The following is a 20234-nucleotide window of genomic DNA, read 5'->3' as shown; positions in this document are numbered from 1 at the left end:
AGTTGTACTGGTTCCACTTTCCAAGCTTGGTGGAGCACTGAGTTATATCACATAGAAGCCATATACAGGATGGGAAAAATATCTATCAAAACTCAAATGTACTTGGTAGTTTGAGAAATACAGTGGAACACAAGATAAAAGCCAATCTGTTGTAAAAGTTATATTCTTTAAACTGTTGTAATTTTGCTAATATACTTAGGATAATATAATGGCTTAAGACTGTGTCTCTCTGAGCTCAGCAGATACAATGGTTTCCTACAACAGATAAAGGAAGTTGAAGAAAGCAAAAGATAAAGAAAATAAGATTGTTTTCCCTGAATGCTAAAATGGCAGGTATCTCTGCAGGATTAGAAAGGAAAGGGTATTATCTATCAGTGAGGTACAGATAGAACAGCCCATGACATCAGCTCCAGGGCTGGACTGCAGTGACCTTCCTCTGTGAGATAACTTCTCCCTCTATTTGCCTGATGTCAACTCCTTTTCAGATGGTGAAGGATGTAGGGGAGAGCTGTGACATTCAAGATATTGGCCCTGAGGTAGAAGTATAGGTCTGGGTGTCACAGAGACAGCAGGGAATCCTGAGGGGTTAGTCTGTGTCTGTCAGTGCCTAGTGCTGACTGGGGTACTGCTTGATCCAAACTAACTCCTGCAGAGCCACTTGGGTACCTCAGAATTGCACCTCCTCCTTCGGAATGCCCTGTTATTAACCTAGGCAGAGTACCAGCCATTTTCTTATACTTATTTCCTCTCCACTGCATGTAAGTTAATAAACTTTCCTACATCTGAATCATTTTGGAATGCTGTATGGAGGCATCTGAACATTTCTACTGGAACTGCTGGCCTGGTCCCAGCCAGATTGTGTAATGAAGTGGATTGAATGGGTTTCACACTTTGCAAAATTTGCTTCATAAGGAGCTACATTTTTTCCAGAACTCAGGCAGCCATGCACCTCATTTTTTCCCCTTGCTATTACACCTGTGCTCATAAGTTCAGCTGGACCAAAGCCAAGCAAGCATGAACACAGCCAGCTCCATTTCCATGGCTGTGACTTAGTTAACTTGCAGTCTTTATAAATCATCCTAATTAGTTACAAGTTTTTTTCCAGATTTCTGTGCATACATTTTTCATCTTTTCCACAGAGGTCTGCATTACATGTAACATGTCCCAGTGAAATGGAGGGGACTGTCTTAATTGCATTTTACCAAATGTTTATCCTCTTTACCAAGGGCTGAAGTCACTATACGGACTTTCTAAAAGCTGTGTATCACTTCCTTAGTAGAAGAAACACATCCCTTCTGGTAGGTTAGTTTTTACACAAGTAGTTATAGGAATATGCATGATGGAGATGATGGTCAAAATCAAAGGGAGTAAGTTCATATCGGCAGAATAACTGAGAAACTGCAAGCACTGCTTCTGAAATCTTGCAATGTCTAGAAATCTTAGAAATAAATAAGAATTTAGATTTGAAACTGCATCACTCCTGTGTGGCTGGTTTCCTGAACTGGCTTCCTGAACCACTGTGAAGGCAATCAGCTTTCCCCAAGGACATGGAGCACTGTCTGCCCTTCCTAGCAGAAATGTTTGGTGTACCCTTTTAAATATAACTTCCTTTGTTTAGTCTCCATATTTCCTTAGGTTCTTTAACACCAGCTGAGACTGATTTAGCTCTCTGTCAATTTCCAGCTTCTGCTGCCAGTTGTTGAAAGCTGACTTGTAGTGGTGCAACAATTTGAGCAAATCAATGTGTAAACAAGACCATGGAAAACCTCCACATAAAAAACCAAATACATATAGGAGTTTAACCCTCATCATTTCAGTGGTCTTCTTTACAGTCATGTCCACAAACTGTCTTCAAATTGTTGGAAACAATGTAAAATTAGAGAGTTACTGGTCAGCTATAGAAGGACTGGGAGCTCCATAAACAAGTTTTGCTGTTAGAAAAACAGAAAAATATTCATGAATCTTTCAGCTCAGAACCTTGAAATATATGTGACCAACTGCATATGCAGATAGATTAAAGATATGTTTTCTATATTTTTGAGAAATGTGAAACAAAAAATAATTTTATTTTTCTTCGTTGTATAGTATATTGCATGCATGTAAATATACTGTGACCAAAAAGCTCACAGTATCTGTCTGAAATTCAGTTTCCTCTGCTACAAAAGAGAGATGAGTGGTAGTGCTCTCACTAATCTGTTTGTTCTTTCCAATAACACATCCATAAAGTAATATAAATCTTCTAATTTGGACACTGATAGGGAGGAAATTTCTGTGTTGCTACAAAATGGAAGCATATTTTGACCACAACATGCCTTTCAAGAATGTCTGAAAGGCTTCTAACATGTTATGTATTTTTTCAAAAGCAAACAATATGTGGTTAGTCAGACACAGTTATGGATATAAAAGATAATATTGAGTTCAACTATGATATGTTCTTACCATTGATAAGGTTTGAAAAATATTTCTCTGAAATTCTTTATATCATCAGATTGTTTTTGCAAAAAAAAGAAAGTATTTTTTCCCATTACATGAAATGTAAAACTACTTGGCACATCAGGACTGTAGCAAAGGTTCCAAAGTCCATTTAATATATTCAGCGTCCATCCACGCCTTCCTCCAGCACTTCAATTTCCTAGTTCATTAGTTATCAGACAAATTGGTGGGTTCTTTTCAACAACATTCTTACCTGTTATAAGATTTAGTTACACAAATTCTACATTTGAAATAAAATTATTCACTTTAGGAGTCTTTTTTTTTTTTCTCCCAGATTTTTCCCTCATCATTATTGATGAATGTCATCACACTCAAAAGGAAGGTGTCTACAACAATATAATGCGACGTTACTTAAAAGAAAAGATGAAGAACAGGAAGCTGGCAAAAGAAAACAAACCACTGATCCCACAGCCTCAGATTCTGGGACTTACAGCCTCACCTGGTGTAGGAGGTGCAACATCCTACTCAAAAGCTGAAGAGCATATTCTGAAAGTAAATAGCTCTAGCACCTACAAACCATCAAAGGAATATTTTCTTGTTCAAGTAAAACTTTTACAGTCAGTTTTAGGGTCCAAATAGACAATTGGATTTTTTTTTCTTGTGTACATGGAAGTTTAACTCATAACCATTAAACTGACCCTCTGAAAAATAATGGAAATCCATGTATGAATAAAGGTTACTTTACAGGAAGAGTAGAGTTACTGAAAAGGGAAGTTCAATGATTGCCTCACTTGAAAAAAAATCCCAAGTTAAGGTCAGAGACAAGAAATCCACAATGTAGTATGGCTTTATGGTTACTAAAGTCTTTTTGTTCCATTGATGGCTTATAATTTACTGTGTAGCCCTAAATACAAAGACACAACATATTTTATATCTGTATTTCTAAAGTGACTAAGCTGAGCATTTTTGTGAGTCCAAGAAAATGAGAAACAATGTTGAACACTTAAACAAAGCAGAAACCACTTGTGAGATACAGGTAGCACAGAAATTTGTTTTGTTTTTTCAGAGTTACTCATTGAGGTTGCATGAAGACCTGACTAAAGATAGTCTGTTAAATTCTATACTTAAAGAAATTATATTTTACTTGAAATTAAATCGTTTTGCATTAGCAGAAAAGTAGAATTTAGCCCAGTATTGCAGTGAAAACTCCTGACCAGTAAATTGCACCAGAATAGAATGTGATGTTGAATAAGTGAGGCCTGCAAGAATGTTTTATGATGTTTTGAAGTAGACAAAATTGCAAAGAATTTTGACACAAAAACTTGCTGGCAATGGAAAAAGCAGAAAATTCCTTTTCATCAGCTCTGAATTCCTAATTATAGGATTCTGGGGTTTGTATCTGAAGATTAATCTGAAATCTGAATATGCAAGCTAAAATATACAACTACCACTGAAGACACTAAAAAGATCACCTGTCAGTCTTTCTTTACTGTTTTCTCTGCTCGGAATAATTTTATGGTTTCCCTTATTACTTAATGACATGTACTTATTTTCTCCTTGGAAGAGGTCAAAAGCAGAAAAGTCCAGTTCAGTTGTGCACTTAGCACAGAAATTCTATGTCTTCCTGCTCCAGAAAAGATTATCTCAAATTATTTTCTACTCTCATAACAGCTCTTACTTTTATAATTAATCCCTAATATGTATTTTATTTTTTCTATTTCACCATTATTTTTATCTATTTTGTGCTCCAAAATCTATTCTTCTAAAGTACTGATGCTATATTTTCCTTCTAAAAATACTTGGTTTGCATCCTGATCTACAATTTTTTTCCTGTATGCAAGGATCGCTTTTGGCCTAAAAAGTAACTTGTGCAGTTAATCTCAAATGTTTTCAAAGACTTGGACTTTCTTGTGCTTATATTGCCTTTATCCAATTTTTGTAGGAAGAAAGTCAAGTTATATAAACCTCAGTATCTAAATAAGAAGCTCTGTTGCATTAATTCAGTTTTCATGTGAAAAAACTCGACTTATATTAAAGAAATAACATTTTGTTTTCTCCCAGATCTGTGCCAATCTTGATGCATGTAGAATTATGACTGTTGATGCCGAATTTTGCCCCAAAAGGCGATAAAATAACTGTCTAAGAGACTCAGTTTAAGTCAGATAGACAGGAGGTATTTTATTAACAACGTGCACGTTGGGGAAATCTCTAAAGGGATTTTTCCAAAGTCTTACAGCAAAAGCGTGCCTTTTATACAGTTTTAGGTTTGGGATTACATCATGTCCATGCATATTCATATGGGGCGTGCAGTAGGCGGAGCGTGGGCGGAAACTTCTGTTTTGAGGATCTTTTCGGGGGTCGTTCCGGTCGGCCTTCATCGTGGGCGAGGGTCTTCGAGGAGTCTTCCTCTTTAAACTTTTGAACTTCTCTCCAAATTTGGTCCATTCCCGGTGTAGTTGGCTGAGTTCCTAAGCTTTGGCCAGGCTCCTAGGGTCAACTTGACATATTGGCATTAGGCATGCTTTAGCTTTGGCTCGAAGTACGCTTTGTCCGGTGGTTTCCATCCTTATCTTCCTCTCCTGTCATTGTGTTCCTAGTCCTAGCCAATTTATTGCTCCGGGTATTTCCTAAATGCTATACTTTCTTCAAATGCTTCACATTCTATGTTTTAACCCATTATCTCTCGAAGGCTATCTATTTTATGGCTTCATTCCCCCCTTTTCTTATGACTTACGAATTCTTTCGTCAAGGTCTGATCCTAAGAGCGCTGATGCGCTCGTACCATAGCCCAAACCATTTGGGTCCTTTTCATTATGATCCTTAGCTTCCACCACATAAAAATATTTGTGAAAGTTAATACCAACAGGGCTACAACTACCAATATCATTGGGTGCACCAGGTAATTGAAAACTTGTGTAGCTGTTGGGGAAAATCCTGTGAAGATATCCCACCAATGATGCTGGCCTACTTGTTCTACTTCGGTGAGGACATTCTTTATTCTTTCTGAATCATGTTCTACTTGCCATACCATCTGTTTAGTCGTTTGATTCACTCTTTGCACCAATTTCTTTACTTTAGGGTGTGCGAGCATTGCTTTAAGAATTTTGACATCCATCCCTATTTGCAACTCTGGTATTTCCCGATACAGGTTAAAATCTGTGTTAAGTAGCTGCTGAGTAGTTATTGGGACAGTATAATGAAAATCGCAACCCACTATTTTGGTAAAGTTGCACACACAAAAGTTAGTATTGTTAGTTTCCTCTTGGCAATTATCTATAGTGACATTGTCACAGGCTGTCCGTACGCAAGCACACCCATTCCCTATATAGTAAACTTGTGACTGTGTTCTATTATGCAAAAGCACTTCAAAGGTGCACACTCTATTTTCAGCATCTAAGCATAAATCTTCTGCTTCTACTACAGCGTTTTCGCAAACATAGCCTAGCTGTCCTCTAGGAATACATGCTTCCGTGCTAACCGATTGCCACTTATTTTTGATATAATCATAACTGGCCCAAACATTGTGATCTATTGGCTTGACAATGACATCTTGTTGTATTGTCCCTAAGGTGAGGATAGGAAAAATAGCTCTTTTCTCTGCCGCACTGATGGTGAGGACATAAGCTTCGATATGTTCCTGTTGAGGTTCATAAGTGAAATTTACTAACTGCCACCAGGCTTGGTGGTCTTTCTCGAATTGTGTAGTATGATTGTCCTTTAATATTGTTTCCCTTAGTTCTTGAGGTAATATACCTGACGTTCCTTCTCTCATTATTCCTGCTGCTACTGATTGTACCTACTGTTGTGTCTGAGAGCATTGGACAGCGAGTGCAATGTCTTTACTAAGTTCTCCTGTGTAATCAGCGAGCTTTACAAAATCCTCTGCAGTATGGTTTGCTACCATGGTTAGTAATTTTACTACTAGCGATTGTGTTTCTGCCAATGTAAGCATAGATGAACTCAGCGGCACTTTGAGTTTTCCTAAGTTGGTGGTGACAGTGCTCAATTTGTTCACCAATACTTCTTGATCTACTGCATTCAGTATTCCAAATCCAGTACCAACCCATCCACTTATATCCCTTTGCGCCCGCCTGTGATAGGACCTAGTTGCTAGCCATGCATTCCATCCCTTAAGGCTTTGCTGTACAAATGGTCGGCAATCCTTCTGCAGATGCGTAACATCGGCATGTATATTCATCTGCACCTTTTTCAGGGAATAAGTGGGATCCAATAATAATTTTAGTTCATTAGATTTCCTTATCACTTGAGGCCCTACAAAGGTTAAATTGTGCACTACTTTGCATTCCGCTGGTGGAGTGGTTTCTTGGGGCAAGTCTAGATTTGGATATAAGGAGATCCCGTCTTCCGATAGTGCCACCTTATATTCAACAGCATGCCCACCAGGGACCCCCTCTAGGCTAAGACCTTGTTGCGGTATCTTCAATTGTCTTTCGCATATGAACGACATCGATTGATCTAATCTAAATGCTATCTCACACCGTGCCTTCCCTTCCTCGGGACCACCAGATGCCACGATCTTTCCCGCAGGAAAAAGAAGAGGGTGAGGGTCAAGGGTTATGTTTTGAGGACGCAGCTCCCCAAGCGAATCTTCTCTATAAATTACTGTGTTTTGGGGCTGTGATCCGGTTGGATTTTCCCGGAAATCACTCCACCGACATGAAATTGGGCCCTTTTGCTGCCTCCAAATAGTGGGCTTGCCCATTTTTACTGGACTAAAGGTAATTAGGTTATGTTCGGATGCTGATTTCCTCAAGGATCGAATTGTTAATACTAACTGCCTTGTTTTTCCTTCCACTGAGTCAAGCTCTCGACACCCAATTTGGATTTGGTCTCCCTTGTATGCTACCATGGAAGGTTGATGCCATAATCTACTTGCGTATGGCTGATTGTTACGTAGGGCATATACCTCGAAATAGGGTCCCTTCGCTCCCCATTCCGGGTGGATACACTGGTGTGCGTGAGACCATGGGTCTATTGGGGCAGAGTCTTGGGGGAGAACTATACTTATCGAGAGTCCAACGATCAGGGTTGAAAGGGCCTGTGGTGAAGTCAAGATCATGATGTCCGTTCCTCTTGTTTACTCTCTGGAGCTTTCTTGACCCGCGAGTAATGAATCCACGTAGGTCGCTCCTTGATCCGGACCGCGGTGAAGGTAGTCAGCAGCACTTGGAAAGGTCCCTCCCACTTCTCTTGCAGGGGTTTTCCTAAAAGATTCTTAACATACACCCAATCACCGGGATTAAACGGATGCAATTTACAATCAGGTTGTTTAGGTTGGTGCTCTATCACCACGGTAGCATTCTTATCCAATTGTTTCCCCACTGTAATTACATAATCATAAATGTACTGGTTACCGATTTGGTCTATGGCATCCCCGTTTACAACTTGCATAGCATAAGGTCTACCATACAGGATTTCGAATGGGCTTAGCTTCTCTTTTGACCTTGGTTTGACTCTCAGCCTCAGCAGAGCAATAGGCAAGGCTTGATACCATTGCAAATTAGTCTCTTGGCATATTTTGGCAATTTGCTGCTTAATAAGATGATTTATTTTTTCTACTTGTCCACTGGCCTGTGGATGATAAGGCGTATGTAATTGCCATTTGATTTGTAATGCTTTGCTTATTGCTCTCACCACTTTCGCACAGAAGTGTGTACCCCTATCCGAGGAAATACTCTTCGGTACCCCAAACCGCGGAATGATTTCATTCAACAGTATTTTGGTCACTTCTCTTTCCTTGTTTGTCCTGCAAGGGAATGCTTCAGGCCACCCAGAAAATGTATCAGTTAATACCAACAAATATCGAAACCCCCCTTTTCTTGGGAGCTCAGAAAAATCAATTTGCCATACCTCACCTGGGAATTTACCTCGACTTATGGCTCCTTGGTGTATCTTGGTTCCCGTATTCGGGTTATTTTTCAGGCACCGTTCGCACTGGGATGTTACGTGCTTTATAGTAGTAAATAATTTCGGTCCTGCTATCCTGGTTTGCAAATATTGGTAAAGCGGATCCAAACCCCAATGGGCCTTCTCATGTTCTGCTTTTACAAACTGCCACATCACATTTCCTGGTACTACTAACTGTCCTGTTTCCAATTGACCCCAACCATTTTCTAATATTTTGCCCTTATTTCTTTGAATCCATCTATGGTCTGATTCCTGGTAATCTGGCTTGATACTGATATCCAGGTCTCCTGGTATTAGGGCCGTTATTCTTACTTCCCTAGACCTTGTGGCAGCCAATTTGGCCTCTGTATCTGCCTTTCTATTTCCTATTTCTGGAATAGTATTGCCTTTTAGATGTCCCTTACAATGCATTATGGCCACTTGAGCTGGGAGTTGGACCGCCTCTAGCAATCGCAGAACCTCCTCTGCATGTTTGACTGTTTTTCCTTGTGTAGTCAACAGTCCTCTTTCTTTCCAGATGGCCCCATGAGCATGTACAACAGAAAAGGCATATTTAGAGTCTGTCCATATATTGATTTGCATGTTCTCTGCCAATTCCAGAGCTCGAGTCAGAGCTATCAGTTCTGCTTTCTGGGCTGAAGTTCCTGTGGGCAAGGGGTTCGACTCAATTACCCTTTCTGTAGTAGTGACTGCATAACCAGCCATTCTTACTCCTTGCTTCACGAAGCTGCTGCCATCCGAGAACCAGTTGTCCGCATCTTCGAATGGCTCTTCTTTGAGGTCCGGGCGACTGGAATAGACAGCTTCAATTGTTTCCAGGCAGTTGTGTTCGATGGGTTCTGCCGGGGCTCTTCCTTCTAGAAATGAAGCTGGGTTCACAATGTTAGTTACCTGAATGGTTACATCATCTGATTCAGCCAGAACGGCCTGGTATTTTAGGAATCTGGAAGGCGACAACCAATGGTTGCCTTTTTGTTCCAGCACAGCCGACACGGTGTGGGATACTAGTACAGTCACCTTTTGGCCCAGCGTGAGCTTCCTGGCCTCTTCTATGTTAATTATCACTGCGGCCACTGCCCTCAGACAGCTTGGCCATCCTTTACTTACTTCATCCAATCGCTTAGAGAAGTAGGCCACAGCTCTCTTGTGTGGTCCCAGCTGCTGTGCTAGGACTCCTAAGGCCATCCCTTGTCGTTCGTGGGAGAACAGCCAGAATGGTTTTGATACATCTGGGAGACCTAAGGCTGGTGCTCTCATTAGTTCCATCTTCAGCTTCTTGAAGGCTTCTTCTGCCTCGGGAGTCCAAACTAGGATGTTCTTAGTCCCCTTCAACAAATCATACAGTGGTTTAGCAAGTGTCCCGTACGAGTAGATCCATAGCCGACACCAACCTGTCATCCTCAAAAAGGCGCGCAGATCTCTCACCGTCTCTGGTTTGGGCATCTGGCAGATGGCCTCTTTCCTAGCTGCTCCCAGGGATCGCTGTCCTCTGGAGACTTCGTATCCCAGGTACACCACTTGTTTCTGTACCAGCTGTGCTTTCTGTTGAGAGACTCGATATCCACTTAAACCCAGGAAATTCAGCAAGGAAATAGTCCATTCAATGCATTCTTTCTCTGTCGCTGTTGCTATTAGGAGGTCGTCTACGTACTGCAGAAGGGTGCCATCTCCCAGCGGCCTTTCCCACTGTTCTAGTTCCTTGGCTAACTGATTCCCAAAAACCGTAGGGGAATTGCACCACCCTTGGGGCAACACTGTCCAGGTGAGTTGGGTCTTTCTTCCACTGTCTACAGATTCCCACTCGAAGGCAAAAATCCTTTGACTCTCGAGAGCTAAGGGGAGGCAAAAGAACGCGTCTTTTAAATCTAATACGGTGAACCAGGCCAAATTCTCCTTCAGTCTGGTCAAAAGCGTGTATGGGTTAGCAACTACTGGATGCAATGCCTTAGTTATTTCATTTACTGCTCTCAAATCCTGGACTAACCTATAGGTTCCATTAGGTTTCTTGACTGGCAGGATTGGTGTATTAAAATCTGATTCGCATTCTACCAATAACCCCAGTTCCATAAACCTTCTGATTGTGGGCTCAATCCCTTTCCTATCTTCTATCCTCAGAGGGTATTGTTTCTTTCTCACCGGTTTTGTCCCAGCTTTAAGTTCAACGACAATCGGTGCTGCTTGTTTTGATTTTCCAGGTATATCAGTAGCCCACACCAATGGGTACGCCTTGCTCAGGATTTGCTCGAAATTGTGGCTTTCAGGTTTAGGCTCTACACAACTGATCGTTAGGCTTAAAGCTGTAATCAGTTGTTCTTCATTTACTTGAAACTCCAATTGATCTTTGTTAAACTTTATTACAGCCCCCAAGTTCTCCAATAAGTCTCTCCCTAGTAGGGGTTTTGGTGAATTTGGTAAATACAGGAACTGATGAATTCCCATTTGCTTCCTAATTTTGTATTTAATGGGTTTCAAAAAGTAAGCCTTTTCTGGTTGGCCTGTTGCTCCCACAACTTGTACAAATTCATCACTTTTAGGTACAAGTTCTTGATTTAAAACCGAAAAGGTTGCTCCCGTATCAATCAAAAAGTCTAATTCCTTTTTACCCTCCCCTAGCTCTATCTTAACCAGTGGGTCTGCTAGGGTACGGCCCACCGGTCCCCTTCATTCACTATCCTGAGGCGTGGTAGTAGTGGTGGCCATTAGCCTTTCCCTTAGCTGGGGGCATTCTCGCTTCCAGTGTCCCGTCTGCAGGCAGTACGCACATTGATTCGGCCCTATCCCGTTTGAATGGGGCTGGAGCCTCCTTCCCCTTCCTGCTGGGTTGTCTCTACCTCTTCCCCTGGTTCCAGGTTCCGAGTAGCCTGTCTTCTGAGCTGCCACTGCTACAGCCACTACTCGAGCTATCCTCCTGTCCTCCTTTTTCTTCTCCTCAACTTCTCTATTATTGTATACTTTCCACGCCTCATTCAGCAGTGTCTCTAGGTTTTTATTTGCCGGGTGCTCGAGCTTTTGTAATTTCTTCCTGATGTCTGGGTTACTTTGTCCCATCATTAACCCTAACAAATGCTGTTTCCCTTCCTCTGTTGCTGGGTCCAGGGGTGTGTATTGTCTCATTGCTGCCCTAAGCCTATCCAGAAATTCTGACGGGGTCTCATCTTTTCCCTGCCTGACATCATACAGCATCGACCAATTGACAGCCTTAGGGATCGCATTACGCAAGCCCATCGCTATCAATTTTCTATACTGCACCAGCCGTTGATAGTGTTCCGCGTTGCCCGGGTCCCACTCTGGTTTACTGCTGGGAAAATTATCTTCTAGTCTCCCCGATAATAGTTGGGCATGTCGCCTCCCCGTTTCCAATACGAGTTCCCTTTCCGTATCTGTCAACTCTGACAACATCACTTCTATATCCTCCCAATCAATATCTAAGTTCTTTGCCATTAGTTCAAACCTCTTTGCTACTCCCTCTGGATTCCTCCTGAAGTTCCTTGCCTCATCCCTCCAATTGTTCAAATCACTCGTCGAGAATGGCACCTTTACTCTAGTCTTTTCCCCTACCATTGGCATAACTTGTCGGAGAGGAGCTATCGTGCGATTTCCTTTCTCCCCTTGCTTTGCTTCCCCCCGTGCCACAGATCTGGTGTAATACGAGTGACTGGTCCCCTCCCCGGGATCTTCTTCCTGTGCCTCAATGCCTTCCCTATTCTTTCTTTTCTCTTTCTTTTTTTCCCCCCCCTGTTCTTCATTTTCCTCTCCTATCTCTATCACACAATTCATCCGATTCTCATCTTGCATCTGTTGCCTCTTTTGTATCTGCCCGCTCTTATCCTGTCCCGGGCTGCGGTTCCTCTCATCCTCTGCTCCCCCTCCACTTCTCTTATCCTCTATCTGAATTACTATGTTCAGTTTCTGTGAGTTACTCTCTGCCTCCCTTTCGCATGTCTCATTATCATTCTTCTCGCTGTATCTCAATTTAGGGACGTCGCCTCCCGGTGAATTGCTTTTATCCCCAGTCCTTGGTGTACTGGTTTCCATTCTACAGACGCCTCCATTTCTGGAGGTGTTGCTATCTCCATATGGACTGAGCTCGGGTATGCTACGTGTCTCCCTTCGGCTCTCTGCTTCTGACCCACTGCCTTCCTCCCCCTCAACTTCCAGTCTGGGTGGGCTGTCAGCATCCATGTAGCTCCCTGGCCCCTGTGGACTATCTAGTCCCTGAGGGCTGTTTTTCCTCCCGTAAATCCCTGATTTTAATGGGCTGCCCTCCTTCCAACTGTTGTCTAGCCTCTGGGGGCTGTGCCCAAACTTAGATTTCCACCATCGTTCTAGTTCCTTTAATGGGGTAGGATCCCCTTGTTCCTCTTTTGGCCTGGGGAGGGGCCCTTCTCGTCCTGGGGCAAATGGATGGTATTCCCACAGGCTTATTTCGCTCTCCTTTCCACTGTCCCTTCTTGTTAACTTAAGACATTGTTGCCCAATGCTACATGCATCGCAGCAACGTTCTTTGGGCTTTGAATCTTTCTTATCTTTTTCCAGGGCTAATACTAGAGGATCCTGAGGGGCTACATTAATTCCGCACTCTTTTTGCCACTCAGGTTTATTCTTCAAGGTGAAAAACATGTCTGCGTACATCACCTCATCCCACTTATTGAGTCGGCGGAGGAAGAGCATTAGTTGTAAAATGGTATTATAATTAATTGTTCCCTCGGGTGGCCATTTCTCATTATCATCTAACTTATACAATGGCCACCACTGTGTACAATATTTGAGAAGTGTCTTTTTACTTATGTTTCCCCCCGGAATCCCTCCCAGGTCCTTCCAATGCTTTAGGATGCACCCTAAGGGGGTTTTCATATTTACGTCCTTACTCTGTTGACCTCCCATGACTATCCCCTGTATCTGCGTTTCCTGTTAACCGAAACAGTCCCTCTCTCGCAACCACGATATGCTGATATATTTTAACACTTCATGCACACAATCTCAATCGCTTCGTCCGTTTCCGACCTGGCTTCTCGCGAAGAACAGGAAATGCGGAGCAGGACTCCCTCTCGCTTCGCAGCTACGCTGCGTCTCACTCACCCTCACATACAACACACACTTATAAAATAAAATTATTTTACCAGGTTTGGTCACAAAAAAATCGCCCACAAACTGTGAGGTACCGGCTTCCCAAAATCAAGGCATGTAGACAGCACAATGCGCGTTTCAATCTATTACATAAAGAGTGACAAGATGTCTCCTATAAAACTTTGCAACAAACACACAAAACGAACACACAAAACACATACAAACACCAATGGTACCAAAACCTATGACACAAAACACATACAAACACCAATGGTACCAAAACCTATGACACAAAACACATACAAACACCAATGGTACCAAAACCTATGACACAAAACACATACAAACACCAATGGTACCAAAACCTATGATGTTCGAGATATCGAACACAAATGGTACCAATTAGGGACAAACACCAATGGTACCAAAACCTATGATGTCCGAGATATCGAACACAAATGGTACCAATTAGGGACAAACACCAATGGTACCAAAACCTATGATGTCCGAGATATCGAACACAAATGGTACCAATTAGGGATTTTTACCAGGGCGTCCCCTGGTTTACCCTTCGGTGGTCACGTCTGACCCCCGTGTCCCAATAAAGCGCTTTACACCAAAACCAATAAACAATTAAAAATACCTCTTAATTGGAGCAGGAGATGCAGGGAATCCTTCCTCTGCCGAGGAGCGCTGGTCCGAGAGGGGAGTCTCTTCTTGACAAAAATCCGTCAGGGGCCCCAGAGGATCCCGGCCCCGGACCGGCTCCTCGGAGGGAACCCCTCAAAGTCTGGGTCTCCTGTTTTGTCCCATCTGGGTCGCCAGAACTGATGCCGAATTTTGCCCCAAAAGGCGATAAAATAACTGTCTAAGAGACTCAGTTTAAGTCAGATAGACAGGAGGTATTTTATTAACAACGTGCACGTTGGGGAAATCTCTAAAGGGATTTTTCCAAAGTCTTACAGCAAAAGCGTGCCTTTTATACAGTTTTAGGTTTGGGATTACATCATGTCCATGCATATTCATATGGGGCGTGCAGTAGGCGGAGCGTGGGCGGAAACTTCTGTTTTGAGGATCTTTTCGGGGGTCGTTCCGGTCGGCCTTCATCGTGGGCGAGGGTCTTCGAGGAGTCTTCCTCTTTAAACTTTTGAACTTCTCTCCAAATTTGGTCCATTCCCGGTGTAGTTGGCTGAGTTCCTAAGCTTTGGCCAGGCTCCTAGGGTCAACTTGACATATTGGCATTAGGCATGCTTTAGCTTTGGCTCGAAGTACGCTTTGTCCGGTGGTTTCCATCCTTATCTTCCTCTCCTGTCATTGTGTTCCTAGTCCTAGCCAATTTATTGCTCCGGGTATTTCCTAAATGCTATACTTTCTTCAAATGCTTCACATTCTATGTTTTAACCCATTATCTCTCGAAGGCTATCTATTTTATGGCTTCATTCCCCCCTTTTCTTATGACTTACGAATTCTTTCGTCAAGGTCTGATCCTAAGAGCGCTGATGCGCTCGTACCATAGCCCAAACCATTTGGGTCCTTTTCATTATGATCCTTAGCTTCCACCACATAAAAATATTTGTGAAAGTTAATACCAACAGGGCTACAACTACCAATATCATTGGGTGCACCAGGTAATTGAAAACTTGTGTAGCTGTTGGGGAAAATCCTGTGAAGATATCCCACCAATGATGCTGGCCTACTTGTTCTACTTCGGTGAGGACATTCTTTATTCTTTCTGAATCATGTTCTACTTGCCATACCATCTGTTTAGTCGTTTGATTCACTCTTTGCACCAATTTCTTTACTTTAGGGTGTGCGAGCATTGCTTTAAGAATTTTGACATCCATCCCTATTTGCAACTCTGGTATTTCCCGATACAGGTTAAAATCTGTGTTAAGTAGCTGCTGAGTAGTTATTGGGACAGTATAATGAAAATCGCAACCCACTATTTTGGTAAAGTTGCACACACAAAAGTTAGTATTGTTAGTTTCCTCTTGGCAATTATCTATAGTGACATTGTCACAGGCTGTCCGTACGCAAGCACACCCATTCCCTATATAGTAAACTTGTGACTGTGTTCTATTATGCAAAAGCACTTCAAAGGTGCACACTCTATTTTCAGCATCTAAGCATAAATCTTCTGCTTCTACTACAGCGTTTTCGCAAACATAGCCTAGCTGTCCTCTAGGAATACATGCTTCCGTGCTAACCGATTGCCACTTATTTTTGATATAATCATAACTGGCCCAAACATTGTGATCTATTGGCTTGACAATGACATCTTGTTGTATTGTCCCTAAGGTGAGGATAGGAAAAATAGCTCTTTTCTCTGCCGCACTGATGGTGAGGACATAAGCTTCGATATGTTCCTGTTGAGGTTCATAAGTGAAATTTACTAACTGCCACCAGGCTTGGTGGTCTTTCTCGAATTGTGTAGTATGATTGTCCTTTAATATTGTTTCCCTTAGTTCTTGAGGTAATATACCTGACGTTCCTTCTCTCATTATTCCTGCTGCTACTGATTGTACCTACTGTTGTGTCTGAGAGCATTGGACAGCGAGTGCAATGTCTTTACTAAGTTCTCCTGTGTAATCAGCGAGCTTTACAAAATCCTCTGCAGTATGGTTTGCTACCATGGTTAGTAATTTTACTACTAGCGATTGTGTTTCTGCCAATGTAAGCATAGATGAACTCAGCGGCACTTTGAGTTTTCCTAAGTTGGTGGTGACAGTGCTCAATTTGTTCACCAATACTTCTTGATCTACTGCATTCAGTATTCCAAATCCAGTACCAACCCATCCACTTATATCCCTTTGCGCCCGCCTGTGATAGGACCTAGTTGCTAGCCATGCATTCCATCCCTTAAGGCTTTGCTGTACAAATGGTCGGCAATCCTTCTGCAGATGCGTAACATCGGCATGTATATTCATCTGCACCTTTTTCAGGGAATAAGTGGGATCCAATAATAATTTTAGTTCATTAGATTTCCTTATCACTTGAGGCCCTACAAAGGTTAAATTGTGCACTACTTTGCATTCCGCTGGTGGAGTGGTTTCTTGGGGCAAGTCTAGATTTGGATATAAGGAGATCCCGTCTTCCGATAGTGCCACCTTATATTCAACAGCATGCCCACCAGGGACCCCCTCTAGGCTAAGACCTTGTTGCGGTATCTTCAATTGTCTTTCGCATATGAACGACATCGATTGATCTAATCTAAATGCTATCTCACACCGTGCCTTCCCTTCCTCGGGACCACCAGATGCCACGATCTTTCCCGCAGGAAAAAGAAGAGGGTGAGGGTCAAGGGTTATGTTTTGAGGACGCAGCTCCCCAAGCGAATCTTCTCTATAAATTACTGTGTTTTGGGGCTGTGATCCGGTTGGATTTTCCCGGAAATCACTCCACCGACATGAAATTGGGCCCTTTTGCTGCCTCCAAATAGTGGGCTTGCCCATTTTTACTGGACTAAAGGTAATTAGGTTATGTTCGGATGCTGATTTCCTCAAGGATCGAATTGTTAATACTAACTGCCTTGTTTTTCCTTCCACTGAGTCAAGCTCTCGACACCCAATTTGGATTTGGTCTCCCTTGTATGCTACCATGGAAGGTTGATGCCATAATCTACTTGCGTATGGCTGATTGTTACGTAGGGCATATACCTCGAAATAGGGTCCCTTCGCTCCCCATTCCGGGTGGATACACTGGTGTGCGTGAGACCATGGGTCTATTGGGGCAGAGTCTTGGGGGAGAACTATACTTATCGAGAGTCCAACGATCAGGGTTGAAAGGGCCTGTGGTGAAGTCAAGATCATGATGTCCGTTCCTCTTGTTTACTCTCTGGAGCTTTCTTGACCCGCGAGTAATGAATCCACGTAGGTCGCTCCTTGATCCGGACCGCGGTGAAGGTAGTCAGCAGCACTTGGAAAGGTCCCTCCCACTTCTCTTGCAGGGGTTTTCCTAAAAGATTCTTAACATACACCCAATCACCGGGATTAAACGGATGCAATTTACAATCAGGTTGTTTAGGTTGGTGCTCTATCACCACGGTAGCATTCTTATCCAATTGTTTCCCCACTGTAATTACATAATCATAAATGTACTGGTTACCGATTTGGTCTATGGCATCCCCGTTTACAACTTGCATAGCATAAGGTCTACCATACAGGATTTCGAATGGGCTTAGCTTCTCTTTTGACCTTGGTTTGACTCTCAGCCTCAGCAGAGCAATAGGCAAGGCTTGATACCATTGCAAATTAGTCTCTTGGCATATTTTGGCAATTTGCTGCTTAATAAGATGATTTATTTTTTCTACTTGTCCACTGGCCTGTGGATGATAAGGCGTATGTAATTGCCATTTGATTTGTAATGCTTTGCTTATTGCTCTCACCACTTTCGCACAGAAGTGTGTACCCCTATCCGAGGAAATACTCTTCGGTACCCCAAACCGCGGAATGATTTCATTCAACAGTATTTTGGTCACTTCTCTTTCCTTGTTTGTCCTGCAAGGGAATGCTTCAGGCCACCCAGAAAATGTATCAGTTAATACCAACAAATATCGAAACCCCCCTTTTCTTGGGAGCTCAGAAAAATCAATTTGCCATACCTCACCTGGGAATTTACCTCGACTTATGGCTCCTTGGTGTATCTTGGTTCCCGTATTCGGGTTATTTTTCAGGCACCGTTCGCACTGGGATGTTACGTGCTTTATAGTAGTAAATAATTTCGGTCCTGCTATCCTGGTTTGCAAATATTGGTAAAGCGGATCCAAACCCCAATGGGCCTTCTCATGTTCTGCTTTTACAAACTGCCACATCACATTTCCTGGTACTACTAACTGTCCTGTTTCCAATTGACCCCAACCATTTTCTAATATTTTGCCCTTATTTCTTTGAATCCATCTATGGTCTGATTCCTGGTAATCTGGCTTGATACTGATATCCAGGTCTCCTGGTATTAGGGCCGTTATTCTTACTTCCCTAGACCTTGTGGCAGCCAATTTGGCCTCTGTATCTGCCTTTCTATTTCCTATTTCTGGAATAGTATTGCCTTTTAGATGTCCCTTACAATGCATTATGGCCACTTGAGCTGGGAGTTGGACCGCCTCTAGCAATCGCAGAACCTCCTCTGCATGTTTGACTGTTTTTCCTTGTGTAGTCAACAGTCCTCTTTCTTTCCAGATGGCCCCATGAGCATGTACAACAGAAAAGGCATATTTAGAGTCTGTCCATATATTGATTTGCATGTTCTCTGCCAATTCCAGAGCTCGAGTCAGAGCTATCAGTTCTGCTTTCTGGGCTGAAGTTCCTGTGGGCAAGGGGTTCGACTCAATTACCCTTTCTGTAGTAGTGACTGCATAACCAGCCATTCTTACTCCTTGCTTCACGAAGCTGCTGCCATCCGAGAACCAGTTGTCCGCATCTTCGAATGGCTCTTCTTTGAGGTCCGGGCGACTGGAATAGACAGCTTCAATTGTTTCCAGGCAGTTGTGTTCGATGGGTTCTGCCGGGGCTCTTCCTTCTAGAAATGAAGCTGGGTTCACAATGTTAGTTACCTGAATGGTTACATCATCTGATTCAGCCAGAACGGCCTGGTATTTTAGGAATCTGGAAGGCGACAACCAATGGTTGCCTTTTTGTTCCAGCACAGCCGACACGGTGTGGGATACTAGTACAGTCACCTTTTGGCCCAGCGTGAGCTTCCTGGCCTCTTCTATGTTAATTATCACTGCGGCCACTGCCCTCAGACAGCTTGGCCATCCTTTACTTACTTCATCCAATCGCTTAGAGAAGTAGGCCACAGCTCTCTTGTGTGGTCCCAGCTGCTGTGCTAGGACTCCTAAGGCCATCCCTTGTCGTTCGTGGGAGAACAGCCAGAATGGTTTTGATACATCTGGGAGACCTAAGGCTGGTGCTCTCATTAGTTCCATCTTCAGCTTCTTGAAGGCTTCTTCTGCCTCGGGAGTCCAAACTAGGATGTTCTTAGTCCCCTTCAACAAATCATACAGTGGTTTAGCAAGTGTCCCGTACGAGTAGATCCATAGCCGACACCAACCTGTCATCCTCAAAAAGGCGCGCAGATCTCTCACCGTCTCTGGTTTGGGCATCTGGCAGATGGCCTCTTTCCTAGCTGCTCCCAGGGATCGCTGTCCTCTGGAGACTTCGTATCCCAGGTACACCACTTGTTTCTGTACCAGCTGTGCTTTCTGTTGAGAGACTCGATATCCACTTAAACCCAGGAAATTCAGCAAGGAAATAGTCCATTCAATGCATTCTTTCTCTGTCGCTGTTGCTATTAGGAGGTCGTCTACGTACTGCAGAAGGGTGCCATCTCCCAGCGGCCTTTCCCACTGTTCTAGTTCCTTGGCTAACTGATTCCCAAAAACCGTAGGGGAATTGCACCACCCTTGGGGCAACACTGTCCAGGTGAGTTGGGTCTTTCTTCCACTGTCTACAGATTCCCACTCGAAGGCAAAAATCCTTTGACTCTCGAGAGCTAAGGGGAGGCAAAAGAACGCGTCTTTTAAATCTAATACGGTGAACCAGGCCAAATTCTCCTTCAGTCTGGTCAAAAGCGTGTATGGGTTAGCAACTACTGGATGCAATGCCTTAGTTATTTCATTTACTGCTCTCAAATCCTGGACTAACCTATAGGTTCCATTAGGTTTCTTGACTGGCAGGATTGGTGTATTAAAATCTGATTCGCATTCTACCAATAACCCCAGTTCCATAAACCTTCTGATTGTGGGCTCAATCCCTTTCCTATCTTCTATCCTCAGAGGGTATTGTTTCTTTCTCACCGGTTTTGTCCCA

General features: G+C 43.0%; 1 protein-coding gene across 1 annotated transcript in view; it reads left to right on the top strand.

The window, feature by feature from the left end:
• IFIH1 (interferon induced with helicase C domain 1) overlaps positions 1-20234 on the top strand; it is a 48396-nt gene that overhangs the window by 13301 nt on the left and 14861 nt on the right. Inside the window, exons 7-8 of the mRNA XM_058840198.1 lie at positions 2768-2985; positions 4495-4527. Coding sequence (XP_058696181.1) covers positions 2768-2985; positions 4495-4527 — 251 coding nt within the window. The remainder of the gene's footprint in view (positions 1-2767; positions 2986-4494; positions 4528-20234) is intronic.

This window comes from Poecile atricapillus, chromosome 5, assembly GCF_030490865.1.
Source record: "Poecile atricapillus isolate bPoeAtr1 chromosome 5, bPoeAtr1.hap1, whole genome shotgun sequence".
Lineage (NCBI taxonomy): Eukaryota > Metazoa > Chordata > Aves > Passeriformes > Paridae > Poecile > Poecile atricapillus.
The sequence above is the reverse complement of the archived record's forward strand: the minus strand, read 5'-3'. Positions and strand labels throughout refer to the sequence as shown.